Genomic DNA, 16067 nt, shown 5'->3' with positions numbered 1-16067 from the left:
TCCAGTTGAGCTTCAGGCAGCTGCTGCTCATCCAGGATGCAAGGTCCTTCATTTCTTCTTGGAAACTGTGTCTGGTGATGCCGGGTTCCTTGGTGAGGGAGAGGATGAGCTGGGTGTTAACGGCATAGGATACTATGCTGAGTCTGTATTTTCGGACAATGGTTGAGAGAGGCGCCATGTAGATGATGAAGAGCCTGGGGCTGAGTGAGGATCCTTGTGGTACTAAGTATCTGATCTCTGTGGGTTCGGAGAGAAAGTGTGGGAGTCTGATTCTTTAAGTTTGGCTGGCAAGGAAGGAGCGGATCCAGTCTTGGGCAGTTCCTTGTATGCCGGCGTCGTGGAGTCTGGTGGCTAGAGTGTGGTGGGAGACTATGTTGAAGGCTGCAGAGAGGTCTAGTAGAATGAGGGCTGCAGTGTGGACTTGGCCGAAGAGAATTACACAGACTGCAGTCTTCTTAGATTGGGAGGGGCACACAAAGGTGTAGTGGCTACTGGTCTTACCGAGAGTTAAGAAGCATGAGCGCTGTGGTGGCAGCATACCGTTTTTGTATTAGTGATCAGTGGAGTGAACAGATCTTTTACCTATTTCACTGGAGTGAGGCCGACCGTCCCACTTGTGTAAAGTTTCACTGCTGTGTTCCTAACTTGTCCATGGCATACATCATGTAGCGTGGTACAGCATATGTGTGTTTGCAAGTGTGTGCTGTAATGTATGTGTGCATGGTACAGCACATAGAGGCCTGTGTATTCCATATTGGAAGCCCATGGCCTTTTAAAGGCAAGTGGAGGAGTGATCCCAGACAGATATGTGGATTGCCTGCATTCCTGAGATCTGGCTAGGGGGGGGGGGGGAGAAACGGAAACACACACACACACACACACACACACACACACACACACACCCCACACACCCCCCCCCCCCCACACACACCCCACACACCCCACACCCGACACACACGAGTCTTTCTTCTGCACTTCAAAGAACAAGTTGCTTACCTTCGGTAACGAAACATTTTAGTTATAGATTCCTAACCTTAGAATTACCCCGAGGCTTCAGACTGGATCTGAACATTTTTACGTCAGCAGTACCCTTGCGCGCTGAAAGGTGGCGTCGGTCGGCTCTGCATTCGTCATTGGCATCGTGGTCGCCCGCATGACGTCGAGGTAGCCACTTAGACACCGCCCTCGCGTGCTGACGTCAGCTCTGTACACGACTTTCCACGCCAAAAGCTCAGAGCCATGCAAGACACTGCCCACTGGTCCACAAAACTAGGGCTTTGAAAGGAATACCTTAACAACAGAAGTCAGTTCGCAGAACGGGGAGGATGGGTGCAGCGGTAAGGAATCTATAACTAACCTATGTTTCTTACAGATATATCGTTACCGAAGGTAGGTAATTTGTTTATCTGAAAGAAATAGTTAGTTATAGATTCTTTACCTTAGAATAGATAGCCCAGCAATACCAACCCCGGAGGTGGGTCTGCAAACCAAGTTCTCACCAGAAAGTCCTGGAGAACAGAACGGCCAAAGAAGCCATCTCTCCGGACTTGGATGTCCAGGAAGAAGTGCTTTGTGAACGTGTGCAGCGATGCCCACGTAGCTGCCTCACATATGTCATTGAGGAGGAATCCTCGACCCACAGCAGGAGTAGCTACTGTAGCCCTGGTGGAACGGGCGCGCAGCCGCACTGGAGGCTCCTTCTTTGCCAAAGAATAGCACTCTTCAATGCACAAAACAACCCACCTAGAGATCGTCCGTTTGTGCATGGCCCAACTTTTTTTGGCGCCCACGTAGCCAACAAAGAGCTTATCATCCATCCAGAATTGCTTTGTGCGATCCAAATAAAAGGAAAGTGCACGTTTTAGATCCCGACGGTGGAGACTCTCTTCTTCTTTGGAAGAATGCAGAGGCAGAAAGAAGGTGGGCAAAGTGATGGTCTGTCCAATATGAAAAGGAGTAACCACTTTGGGAAAGAAGGATTGACGCTTTCTAAGGACAACCTTGTCCGGATGGACAGTCAGAAAAGGAAGCTTTGAAGAAAGAGCTTGGAGCTCACTCACCCAGCGGGCTGAGGTGATGGCCACCAGGAAGGCAGTTTTTAAAGTCAGAAGCCTGAGAGAACAGTTATGTAGTGGCTCAAAGGGAGCGCACATAAGATACGTAAGAACCAAGTTCAAGTCCCACTGGGGCTTTATGAAGGGAACAGGAGAAAAAAGAGGAGCAATGCCCTTAAGGAAGCGATTTACAACAGGGGACTTGAAAAAAGACGGCTAATCAAGAAGCCTAAGAAAGGCTTAAATGGCCGAGAGTTAGACCTTTATAGTGCCCAGAGATGAGCCTTGCTGGGCTAAAGAATGGAGGAACAAGAGAACCTCAGAAAGAGGGGCAGAAAAGGGATCCACAGCCTTTGTTGCGCACCATGCCACAAATTTGTTCCATCTGCAGGCATATACTGTCTTAGTGGAGGGACGCCTGGCTGCCAAGATAACATCACAGACTTCGGGAGGCAGGTCAAACGATGTTAATCTCCACACAAGGAGGTGGAGGCTGGACAGGTTTGGGTGGAGGACTGTCCCCTGCTGCTGCGGCAGAAGATTCTCCCGAAGCGGCAGTCTGATTGGAGGGTCGATGGCCATGTGTAGCAGCTCGGGATACCAGACTCTTCATGCCCAATCCGGAGCCACCAGAATGACTTTGGCCTGGTCGCGCCTGATCTTCTTCAGCACTCTGGGCAGAAGTGGGATAGGCGGAAAAATGTACAGAAACCCACAACTCCACCCGCGATGAAAAGCGACGCCTAGCGAGTGCCGCCCTGGAAATTCCAAAACGCAGAATTGCTGACATTGTGTGTTCTCTTCGGTGGCGAATAGATCTAACCAAGGTTCACCCCACTGTTGAAAGAGAGCTTGCACCACCTCCGAGTGAACATGCCATTCGTGATCCATCATGCACCTACGACTGAGTTTGTCCGCCCTGGCGTTCAGTGAACCTGCTAGGTGTTGAACCACCAGGGATATGCCCTGATGTTCCAGCCATGTCCAGAGGCAGAGGGCCTCTTGACATAGGGCCCACGACCCCACCACGCCTTGTTTGTTGCAGTACTGCATGGCGGTGGTGTTGTCTGTGAACACCTGCACTACTCGTCCCCGGACCGAGGGAAGAAATGTTTTGAGTGTAAAACGAATCGCCCGAAGCTCCAGAAGGTTGATGTGGAGCCCGGATTCCGCCGGAGACCAGAGGCCTCTGATCTCCGCCTCCCCCATGTGGCCGCCCCATTCCAGAAGTGACGCATCAGTCACTGCTGTGAACTCTGGTTGGGGAAGGGAGAGGGATCTGCCGTCGACCTAATCCTGGTTCCATAGTCACCACTGCAATTCGTGTGCAGTGTCCTCCGAGATCTGGACGCAGTCAGACAGGTTCCCCTGATGTTGTGCCCACTGGACTTTCAGGTCACACTGCAGAGCCTGCATATGCCATCTGGCATGGTCCACCAGCAGGATGCAGGAGGCCATGAGGCCCAGTAGCCGGAGTCATCCTGACGAAACTCGGAATAGAGGCTGAAAAATCGGAATCATAGCCCGAATATCCCGGACTCGGTGTTCGGGAGGATAGACCAAAAAGTGCATTGTGTCCAGAACCGTTCCAATGAAGAGGAGCTTCTGAGAGAGAGTCAGGTGTGACTTTGGCACGTTGATGGAGAACCCCAGCGAATACAGGAGGTCGGCCGTAGTCTGGAGATGGGAGACGACAGCCTGGCGCGAGACCGCCTTCAACAGTCAGTCATCGAGATAGAGGAAGACTGGAACCCCTGATCTGCGCAGATGAGCTGCGACCACCGCCATCACTTTCGTGAACACCCGAGGGACGCTGGTAAGGCCAAAGGGGAGCACTTTAAACTGAAAGTGCTTGCGGCCTATCGTGAACCGTAGGTAACGCAGGTGGGACGGCAGGACGGGGATATGAAAGTAAGTGTCCTGCAAGTCCAACACTACCATCCAGTCTCCTGGGTCAAGGGCAGAGCAGGACCTGAGCCAGTGTCAATATTTGAACGGTTGACGTCCCTGAGATCCAAGATAAGATGCAGGCCTTTGTGCTTCTTGGGCACCAGAAAGTAGTGGGAATAACAACCACAAACTACTTCTGGGACAGGAACTCGCTCAATGGCACCCTTGGCAACAGTGTCGAAACTTCCTGTTGGAGAAGGTCTAGATGATCCTCCAACATGCAATGGTACTGAGGTGGCATGGATGGAGGGGTAGTCTCGAAGGGGAGGAAGTAGCCCCTTTGGACTACTTGCAAAATGCACCGGTTCAACGTGATGGTGCGCCAGTGGGAGAGGTGATGGCAAATCCTACTGCCCACTGGCGATTGGTGGCCCTGAAAGGTCGGGTTTGGAGGCTGCTGCAGAGGGGACTGTGGTGGACTGGCCCGCCTGCTGGCCCAAGAAACCACAGCTGTGGTTCCCACGTCCCCAGGCTGAACAGCTTGCCTGTGGCTCTGGGCGGGATGTGGCGGGGCACCCATTCCGTAGCCACGGAAGAGGCGAAAAGCAGACTGAGCAGGGCGGGTGGTGGAGAGGCCCATGGACCTGGCCGTAGCCTGAGAGTCCTTAAAGCGCTCCACTGCATTGTCTGCCTTGTTGCCGACTAGCTGACGGCCATCAAAGGGCATGTCCATAGAGTGGATTGGACATCCCGGGAAAAAACAGTCAACCTCAACCAGGCGTAGCGTCGCAGGGCTACTGACGTGGAAATCGGCCTGCCTAGTTGTGTGGGCGGTATCCAGCCCACACAGGATGGTAAACTTTGCTCCGTCTCTCCCGTCAGCAACTACACAGGAGAGTACGGCCCGGGCCTCCTCCGGGCACTGAGGCAGCACTTGCGCCACCGTATCCCACACAGAGTGGGTATAACAGCCCAACAGACATGCAGTGTTTACCAACCGCAGTCCCAAGCTGGAGGAAAAAAACATCTTTTACCAAAGATGGTCCAGCTTTTTGGATTCCCTATTAGGTGGTGCATTAGGGGTGTTGGGAGAGGAAAGATGGGTCGCCCAGAGCCAGGCGGTGGCATCGGGCAATCATCCTATTCACAGGAGCCCCTGTGCTGGGCCTGGACCAGGTGCCCAAAAGGATGTCAGTGAGGGCATCATTAAACGGAAGCCGGGCCTCCGAAGAGCTCGCCGCCGGTTGAAGCACCTCGGTCAGGAGGTTCGTCCTGACTGCCACCCTAGGTAGCTCCAACTGGAGAGCCTCCGCCGCCCTACGCAACACCACAGCGTAAGACGCTCCCTCCTCCGTAGCCACGGGAGGAGGAGACAGCATGCCAAGGTCTGGTGAGGTATCCAGACCACTGGCTTCCCCAAGTTCCTCTCTCCAGTTCGGTTCATATCCGAACTGGTCAGTTAGAGGGTCACCAGACCCCTACCAGTCCTTCTCTCCCTCTTCTGGCTGCCAATCTGGTCTAAAAGAGCCAGGGTAGAACGAGGGCACAAAAGTACCCATCAGCACCAGATCCGGCATCGGTCGACGCCGGTCCGGCTCCGTGTCTACATCAAGGTGGAGGCCGGGGTCGACTGGAGACACAGGCAACGCCAGTTGCGGACGTGGTGCCGATGGAACTGGCGCCGGGGGAGGTGTCACAAGGTCACCCGGCACCGATCCGGATCTAGGCCTGGATCCAAGGGGACCCTGCGCCGCCGGGCCCCCAGACGAGTTTGCGGGGCCCGAAGGCACGCCGGCATGGTTGGGCTGCCCAAAGATGGCATGCATCGCTTCGTAACATTGACGAAGCTGGGCAGGGATCACTCTTGGTCCCAGGAAGGGAGGGAAGTCCGGAGTCGAACCTTCAGGCTCCACACACTGAGCCGCGGAGGGCCACCACCCGCAACCCTGGTCGCGTCGACCAACGGATGGGGAGAACTCGAAGAGCCACGATGGTTCTTTGAATTCTTCTTGTGCTTCGACTTACCTGACCCCGAGTGCGAAGACTTGGAAGATGAATGATGGTGGTGGCTCTGCGACTGGTCCCTTGACCTTCCATGCGACCGGGACCTCGAACGGCGCGGAGCCGACAGCAGGGCCTCAAGAAACTTTCGGGACCGCTCCTGCACAGACTTCGGATTCATGATCCCACAGTCGGAGCACGACTTGGGGTCATGGTCGTGGTCCAGCTCCAGGCAGAACAGGCACACGCTGTGCAGATCCATGACCGACATTAGTCAGTTACAGGAACTGCAAGCCTTGAAGCCGGGCATCCTTGACATGCATCAGCAGTTGAAGACTCGAAAACTGTGTCAACAAAGGTCAGCAAACAAGTCAGTCAAAAAGTGACTTGAGGTACCGCTCTCTCCGGATCTGCGCTGGCTTGGGCGGAAAAAGAAAGAACTGACGTCAGTGCGTAAGGCAGCGTTTAAGTAGCTACTGTGACGTCATCCCAGTGACCACGACGCCAACGACGAACGCGGAGCCAACCAACGCCACCTTTCGATGCACAGGGGTACTGCTGACGAAAAACTTTCCAGATCCAGTCTGACTCCTGGGGGTAATTCTAAGGTAGGGAATCTATAACTAACTGTTTCTTTCAGATATGTTTTTTTGATTCTGAAAAGGATAATGGGCAGTGGCCCTGAACAAATCTTTAGTCCAGTTCTTCTTCCACAGGAAAGAGGGTAGGAGCAGCAAGTCTTCACCATAAGTTAGTATTTTAAATTGTGATTCCAGAGACAAATTTGACTTAGTTATCTCTTCCAATTTGGAAATTGCACTTATAAAATTTAATAAAGCAACTACAATGTTATCCTATGGGAGAGATAGCCCATGCAGTAGTAAAAAATGAATGTAAGAGTTTTTTACTAGCACGACACGTAAAACTTAAAAGTACATATCCAACTTTTTAAATACATTGCACCCTGCCCACTGGACAGTCCAGGGCCTACCCTAGGGGTGACCTATATGTATAAAAAGGCAAGGTTTGGGCCTGGCAAAGGTTTATTTTGCCAGATCAAAATGGCAGTTCAGAACTGCACACAGAGACCCTGCAATGACAGGTCTGAGACATGTTTAAGGGGCTAATTAAGTGGGTGGCACAATCAGTGCTTCAGGCCCACTAGTAGCACTTAATTTACAGGCCCTGTAGTGCCACTTTACTAGGGACTTAAAAGTAAATGAAATATGCCAATTGGGTATAAGCCAATGTTAGCATATATAGAGGATAGAGCACAAGCACTTTAGCATTGGTTAGCAGCAGTAAAGTGTACAGAGTCCTAATGCCAGCGAAAACTAGGTCAGGAAAAATGTAGGAGGAAGGCAAAAGGTTTGGGGGAACACTGCCCCAAGTCTGACAGTTCTAACAGCAACTCTTCGCGACCTCCATATGCCAGGTTTGGAACGCAGTAAGGAGAGCGGGCCTGCATCCTAGAGCAGTGTGAGACAGTTAAGCATAGGAGGTTGCTTTCTGTGGAAGCAGCGTATCGACTCAACAACCTGATGCTAGACTTAGGAAGACTTACTGTATGACCGGAGGAGCGCCATGGATGCTTGGTGCTTCACATAAAGCATCCAGACATCTGCTCACTGCTGAGCCACTGAGAAGACTGAATACTAGGCCGTCAGGTCTCTGGGGAACTAGCTTTGACTGAAGGGATATGGCATGGGGATAATTTGCCTTTTAAAAAGTTACTGCGGAGCTTCTAAGACTTGTGCTCACTAGCAGAGTTTAGCCTGTAAATGGGAATAACCGCCAACCTTATGCAAGGAAGTAGGACTTAGGATTTTACCCTGACAATGCTAGAGTGCCAGCCTTATGAGGACTGTGTATATTATTTGTGGTGTACCGCCTTTCCCTTTGTGTTTGTATCTGGCTGGATATTCATTTATTGGGTTAGTGAGCATGTTTTGAGGCTTATGTCCATGTAAACCTTGCATATACACCCCCCAGAAGCTGGACTCACCCACGCTACCACTGAGAGTCAAGTGCTGAAGGGGTATTTGACCCAGTTCCTTAAAGCCCATGGTAGGTGGGGACCCTGAACATCAGGAGTAAACGGACTCAACCCCTCACAGTTGGGCCCAGTATCTCCTGCCTTTCCCATGGCCCTCTTCATGGGATTCTGACAAGCTAGTGAGGCATATTTAAAAAATGGACTAAAAATAATCCATACTAATATTATAAAGAGAGAGCCCCAACCTTTGATACGGGTAAGCTCCGGAACCACAGCGCCAATCGGAACACCCAATACAGCGTTGCAAAAGACAGTATCAGCAGATGGACATAGGCTATACAGCAGCCCACCATATACATTAAAAGGGGAAAAGAACGTTAGCGGCAAAGTAGTCCGTTGTGGGCGTGTGCGTTGTGCTGGAAAGCGATGGGCGTGTGCATAGAGCGATGGGCACGGCATTCGGCAAAAGCCTGCTGGATTATAACGCTTTGCGAGAAGCGTTCTGGGTGGGACTAGCGTTCCAATACGAGTGGGCGTTGCATTTAGCATTGTTGTGGGTGTTGGCCGTTGACGCGATTTGGGGCGTCTAAGTGGCGTCGGCTGGAGCGGACAAACACGTCCGCGGCTGGAGAGGACACAGTTCGCATGTTGCAGTGGCGTCAGGTGGAGCGGACAAACACGTTCGCGGCTGGAGCGGACACAGACGTTCCCATATTGCATGAAGGACACGGCTTCGGAGTGGACGCATTCATCTGGAATGGAATGGAATGGAAGCAGATTTATAGAGCGCGTGGTTACCCGGAGGCGTCCCAGCGCTGAAGAGCAGAGGCTACTGAGTAGGAAATGCTAAGTTAGGGGGAACTTGGGAAAGAGGAAGGTTTTGAGGAGCTTCCGAAACCGCAGATGGCTTGGTTCCGCTCGCATATTCAGCGGAAGAGAGTTCCACAGAGTCGCTGCGTTAACGGAGAATCGACGACCTCCTGTGCGCACCCTTCTTACTCTGGGAATTCTGGTCAGACATTCACAGTCGGAGCGAAGGGGCCTCTATGCTCTTATGGATAGAAGGTCCCTTACCTTGTAGGGATTTATGGACAATACACAGGGATTTAAACTTTATATCCTCTCACGAATAGGCAGCCAGTCAAGAGATCTGAGGGCCGGTTTAGCTGAGGACCTATCCGAGGTGCCTGTGAGCAGTCTAGCTGCGGAGTTTTGAATAAATTTAAGTTTATTGATTGTCGCTTCTGGGGCACCCAAGTATAGGGCATTACTGTAATCAAGCCTTGACAAGATCAGCCCTTGGATAAGAAGCTTCTTCGACGGGGTGGGGGAGAAGGGGAAGAACCTTCCGAGCTGAATGAAGAAGGCCAAAACAGATGGCCGCCGTTTTTTTAGCTTGAGTTCTAAATGAGAGGTCCCGTTCAAGCCAGACCCCTAGGCTCTTGATTTCGCTTTTTGGGGAGGGGAGGGCTCCCATACAGACAGGCCAAATGGCGTTGGGTAGCAATGTCAGCTTATGCCCCAGAAGCATAAGCTCAGTTTTGGAGCCATTCAATTTAGGTGAGGACTTGCTCATCCAGGCGTGTATTTCTGAAAGACAGGAGTGAAGGTTTTCAGAGCACTGGTCCAGTTGAGTGAGTGATACGACAAGTTGTGTGTCGTCCGCGTAACTGACTATTTTAACCCCAAATGGAGCAACCACCTCTTCCAATGGGGACATGTATACGTTGAACAAAGTAGGGCTCAACGAGGAGCCCTGCGGAACACCACACTGGCGGGGAATCAGTTTGGACCGTGCGCTGCCCTCCCAGACTTGAAAAGTCCGGTCATTGAGAAAGGATGTTAACCAAGCCAGGGCAGTGCCTGAGACTCCAATATTAGATAGGTGCTGAATCAAGATACGGTGGTTAACCGTATCGAAGGCTGCACTTAGATCCAGTAGGATCACTACCAATGATCCTCCTGAATCCCAGATGCACCTCGCCTCTTCGATGACTGATATAAGGGCAGTCTCTGTTCCCTGTCCTGGGCGAAAGCCTGTTTGGGAGCTACATAGTAGCTCATTAGATTCCAGAAAAAAAGGACAGTAGTTGATTGACCATTTTCTCTGCAATCTTGCTGAGTCCCGGTAACAGTGAGATGGGCCTGAAATTGGCCAACTCCAAGGGGTCCAGCTGAGGCTTTTTTAGTAGAGCTTTTACAATGGCCCCCTTCCAACTAGGAGGGACAATGCCTTGGCAGAGAGAAGCATTAATTAAGTCAGTGGCAAGAGGGGAGATGGTGGAGATAATGCGTTTGAGAATGTACATAGGTGCAGAGTCACTAGGAGAGCCACTTTTCATAGCTGCCAGGACTTTTTGAAATTCTTCCACAGTGACCGGGGCAAAGGAATTTAGCTGAGGGCCGGGCACGTGGGGCCTGCTACCGAGGTCTAATGTGAAACCAGGTGGCGGCAGTGTTTTTTAAATATTTTGAATTTTAGAGTTAAAAAAGTCCGCGAGCTGATTGCATTTAGCCCCTGAGATGTCTGGGGCTGAGGGGGGGTCAGGGATCTTAAGTAGCTCTTTTACAATCTGAAATGTTTCTCTGGAGGAGTTGGAGGATGTTTTGATTCCTTCTTCAAAAAATGCAGCCTTGGCATTTTTTAGAGAGACTTTGTAGGCTCTAATCGCGGCGCGATAGGCTTCTTTGTTATGATTAGCCCAATCCTTCCTCCAGACGCGCTCGAGTTTCTTACATCCTTTCCTTTGAGCTTTAAGTTCAGGAGTGTACCAAGGGGTTTTGAAAACTCTGCCCTTTTTGACTATTATTTTCCTCGGCAGGACTTGCTCAAGTGACTTATCAAGCCAGCTCCTGAAGTTTTTGTCGGCCACCACAGGATCAGGGTCGTGTAGAGGGGCAGACTGTTCAAGTTTAAAAGTCCAGTTTTCAAGGGGGAGCTTGGACCAGGCTCTCTCCAGAGTAGACAAAGCCGTGATTCGAAAAGTGTCGATCCCAACTTGCCAGGAGAAGGGGACCAGAAAGTGATCGGACCAGGGGAAGGGTACTGGGGAACTGGACTTCATCCACAAGATGTTGGAGAAAATGGGGTCTAAAAGGTGTCCCTTGTTATGTGTGGCATCCATATTAATAAGTCCCAAGTCGTAGGATTTGAGGTCAAGCAGAAGATCAGCCGCTATTATGTTGTGGGGGTCATTAAGGTGTAAATTAAGGTCTCCCAATACAACGAAGTTGAAGACAGTAGAGGCATGGACAGTCACTGTTTCTAGTAGTGCGCTGACAAACTGCCCTAAGCAGCCCGGGGGACGATACACCAGCAGGTCTGATATAGAATTGGTGGGGGAGATTTGTATAGTGAAGTGGGAGCTCTCACAGTTGGTAATGCCACCGTCCGCCATCCTACAAGTGAGATGGTCTCTATACAGTATAGCTAGCCCACCCCCTCTACCAATTGGCCTGTTGTGGGATTGAATAAGAAACCCTGGGGGGAGCACATTAACGATATCTGCTTCCGAATTCAGGGAAAACCATTTCTCTGTCAGGAACAGTATATCAAGTTTGTGGTCTTGGATCAGAAGATTGGTCTCCAAAGAATGTTTGGGCAGTGACCTACAGTTCAATAAGGCCATACGCATGTGAGTCATAGTTGATACTTCATGTTTCTTTCCATGAGAGACCAGGTTGCAGAGACTACAATGAGTATATATGCCGTCTGGCCTATACAGGAACTGACATTTAGGGTTTTTCATAGGTCTAAGTTGGAGAAGGACCTTACGCGAATAACTGATAAGATGGCTCGCTGAAACGGGCAGGGTTTCTGGCCCTAGGCCCGGGAGGGCGCAGACGGGCTTGCCTCTGGCGCGCCTCCGGCACGCCATCGGCGCGCCCGCCCGCTGCGCGGACAGAGGATGTTTTTCATTAAGTAATGCTGGGTTAATTGCGCCCGAAGCACTAGTCCGCCAACCTGGACCTCCTCCCAAGATGGCGCCCGTCAGAACTGCGCCCTTGGTTCAACACCGCGACCAGCAGGAGCCCAAATCGTCCCCTGGAAGCAAGGGTGAACCCCTCGAGGAGTCAGCCAAGGTAAGTAGGGAGTGAACACTAAATTTAAAATAACGAAAAGTTTGCACAGACGGTGCGTGCTATTAAAACAGAAGGCAATACACAGTGCTAAAAATATCATAATTACAACAAGGGTGCCCTGACTCCCGGCTTTTCGCCTCAGGAGCCTCACGCTCTAAAGGTGCTGCGGGTGCTGAGGCGATTCAGCGTCGCAGCGGCGCGAAAACACATTCCACGGACTGCTGTTTAACACACGCACAGCATCGTGGGGCAGCTGTCGGGCACTGTCAGCCCAAGTGACTTTAACAGCAGCCACACGTGCTAAACGTTGGCGCTGCAGAGGCACCTATCACTGTGGTGCTTCCTGCCACTGGCTGCACAAGCGGAGGCACATGTTCGACTGCAATGGACACCTAGCGTTCCCGTCTATGCACAGCTCAACTGGACAGGTAAAAAACGAGTTTTAAAATACATTTGCCTTGCCTATTCTAACCATTGCAGACATTCTATTTCATCCTCGGACAACGTCGGGACGGGCAGCTAGTATTTTATAAATTACAATAATATATTTTAATTATTTTAATAACATTTAATTTGATTAGCTAATGTGCTGTAACATTGTATTTCATTAGTTCTAGGTTAATAATCATTTTAAATTAATTTACATTTTAATTTTACATTAAAATGTTTACTGTTTTTTTAAAAAAAGTGAATAAACATCATTCTTCCTTATACTTTCTTATTAGGAATTTTCCGAATTCATGTGAAAAATTACAAGTATGCACTTTACAATTGGAAATTCTGTCTTACGTCTCAACCCTCTGATTTTTGGAGGTGGAGATAGGAAAGTTTGAACGTATATATAAACCTGCAATCGGAACCACAAACAGTGAAAAAGTGTAGACTTCCATCTAGGTGCAAGAGTAAATTTACATAATCTATATGAGTTCGATTACCTTTGACAATAGAACCCTCACTATTTGTAATGTTTTCTGTAAAAACACAATATGCAAAAGGTTGCTATTTGAGGAATGATGAGCGAACAAACCTAACACTAACCAATGCCAAGGAAGTAAAATATGTGATAAACTGAAAGTACAATAAACATTTATCCAAAGTGTTAAGCAGCAGTCGCTTTTCATAGCAAAAGCGGAAAAACAAATATTTAAAACTAATATATTTCGCTCCGACAAAATGTAGTGCTTTAAACAGTGTCTCATGAAGCACATTAAAATAGACACAGGTTTAACTGAGGATCTGTATAGTAAGAGACATTTCTCAGGATAATAATAAAGCTTTAAATGAAATATCTGACCTAAACGAATAATTATTCACACCAGCGTTCACACAGTCCAGACATAACCACCCTCTGTGCTGACTGGCTATCATCCAAAGTTACATCAAAATATTTTTGTAAAAAAATAAAATAAGTTAAAAAGACGGCAATTCTCTTTCATAAGACAAGACGTCAGTCACATGCCGTATCTGTTAGCAGATTCCTGCTACTCAACAAATATAATTTATATTCGAGTTATATTAACATGACACTCGGTAAACAAACCCTATATGAAGCGCTCTGATCTGTCATGATCCATGTCTAGCACAAGATGGCGGATGTCAAGTCAAAGAAAGGTATGAAAAAATTGAAAGAATATGCCCTGGCAAAGCAGCAGTGCCTCAGCGGGTGTACAGACAAAATGCTAGTTAAAATTGTTAGAGGGAGATCACATTTCTACCTCTAGACCAGAGTAAAACGCCAAAAAAAAACATTTTCATGTTTGCATCTATCTCATGTAATTACTTGCGAATTCACTTTCAATTCTATATAAATGATTTTTCCTGAGGGAATATTCTTTTTCAACCACAAACTGGACATTATGCCCATCTAAGCTTTTAACAATTTTAAATTTGTAGTTTGCTATTAATGTGTTGTTGGTGTGCATACAGAAAACACCAGATGTACTTCTATCTCTTCTTACCTTTTATGTCTCAGGGGAAAGGGAATGGGGAGAAAAAAAGCATGAACCAATTTTAAACTAAAGCACCATTAATTAAAAGAAAATTTAATTAGAACCATTATTACAATGCCATGCTGTTTCTCGACGCACTTATCTGTGAACTAGGTGATGCTTTTGACGAAGGTGTCCAGCAAATGTGCTGAACTAAAATATCCTACCTGCGACTCTCCAGGAACCGTTGTGATCTCTGCTGTGCAGCAACATACAAAGACACCGCAGTTGCCAGCAGCTCATTTTTCTCCTGTTCTGTCAAACTGTGCCCTGGTTTGGAAATGAAAAAGAAAGCCATGTGCGTCAAGACAAAAGGACAATCCACGTCTCTTTTGACCTCAACACCAAACAATGCCTTATACCAAAAACAGTAATCACCTTAATCTCATTTCACTTCAACGCCACAATACACACAGCAAATAGGCATAAAAATGTAACTTGAAACACTAACATGCATGCATACGGAATTGAAAAATACATACGAGGCGATTATCATGTTTAGAGATGCCCATTAGCTTTTATTTTTTTTGGTTTGTTTACACTAATGACTCGGGCGAGTCTTGCACTTCGTTTCCCCCTTGTTATATTAGGAGGATCTTATATTGCTATTCCTGCTCCTTAGCGACACTCCGTTTCGGGCTGGGTCAGCACCCAGAAAAAAACAATAGCGTTGAAAACACACACCGTAACAAACGCACAGACCCTTGGTTCATGTTTGATGTAATGAAAATACAAAGCCCGTCAGCAGCATTTTACTTGCTGGGAATGCACGTGTGTACTGTATGCAGTTTCAAAATTATGCTTTTTTGTCTAACTACTTCCCTCCACTACCCCCGTGCCTTAGGCCTCCGTAGGACATTATGCTCAGCGACAGGACACCTACGGGTAACAGTTTGCCCTTTAGAAATATCAATAACAAACATTTTTAATATGCGTAGGGGGACGCATCTCCCGTTCAAGCACTGACGTGTGAATAGGCGAAAAAGAATAGGTTTCTTTCCAGAATTTGTGCAGAAGACGAGATCACAGAATGCACTTAAGGCTGTTTTCAAAAGGAAGAAAAAATAAAGCCGAGAATATTCTCAGACTGCTTTCTATACACAACAAGCAATGTCCAAGCAATAGGTCTGGTATTGGCGGCCAACCTTTTGGCTTTGTCAATGCTTGTTTTGTCGTGGTTTTAGCAAATCTTGTCGAGGAAGCTGCAGGGCCCTCTTCAATCTTTAAAATAAAATAAAAAAGTTGGATAAAAGCAAAAATATTTTTAGGTTCTCGAAAAAAAATTTAAATCACATACTGCCATAGTAGTCCCTGCCATTTAAGGGAACTTACTCTGTGTGTGGATGTGCTCACTGCAAAAGTGAAAAATGCAGTTAATCATAATGAAGTTAGCCAGTGGCAAAAATGAGCTGACTTCCTGCCCATGCTGTATTCTGTAGTGGGGGCAAGTACATTTCTAATTATACAATAACAGACCAATGGATGAAGAGGGAGGGCTGAAAGCCAACGTAAGTATATTATCAATATAATATTAGTTAAATCAAAAAGGCTAGGCTCACGCCAGACCTTAAATTGCAACTGCTAAGGCTGGAAACTTGTACCCACCTTCCTTAAGTGCCACATGTATCACATTTAGGAGGAGTAGCACTTTAAGTTGCCTACAATAGTTTCCCTATTTCCTGAGCATGCGCTGTGGCAAGTAAGCAAAAACATGAATACTATGTAATCCAGGACAATCAGTGGCTGATGAACTGTACAAAACGAAAAGTTAATAGCTTGAAATGCTAAATCTCATAATGCCTTTCGTGTAGGTTATCGCTGTTGTACACTGGTCTTCAACAATAGAAAGAGCCTCATCAGTAGAATGTTATAACGCCTTCGCATATCAAGCAAATCCAACAGAAAGTAAATGTGAATAACCAGTAAGTACTACAAATTCACTCTACCTTGATTAAAACCCACAACAGAAGTTAACGGGATAATGTGAAGAGTAAGATGGAAAACAAAAAAATGAATATCAATCTGAGCAACCACTGCAAGGTAGGCAACATCACC

General features: G+C 48.1%; 1 protein-coding gene across 1 annotated transcript in view; it reads right to left on the bottom strand.

The window, feature by feature from the left end:
• Window positions 1–16067, bottom strand: part of PCCA (propionyl-CoA carboxylase subunit alpha) — a 2354189-nt gene that overhangs the window by 1181841 nt on the left and 1156281 nt on the right. The window contains exon 18 of the mRNA XM_078657621.1: window positions 14180–14282. Within this exon, the coding sequence (XP_078513747.1) occupies window positions 14180–14282 (103 nt within the window). The remainder of the gene's footprint in view (window positions 1–14179; window positions 14283–16067) is intronic.

The sequence above is a fragment of the Lissotriton helveticus genome, chromosome 8 (assembly GCF_964261635.1).
Source record: "Lissotriton helveticus chromosome 8, aLisHel1.1, whole genome shotgun sequence".
NCBI lineage: Eukaryota > Metazoa > Chordata > Amphibia > Caudata > Salamandridae > Lissotriton > Lissotriton helveticus.
The sequence above is the reverse complement of the archived record's forward strand: the minus strand, read 5'-3'. Positions and strand labels throughout refer to the sequence as shown.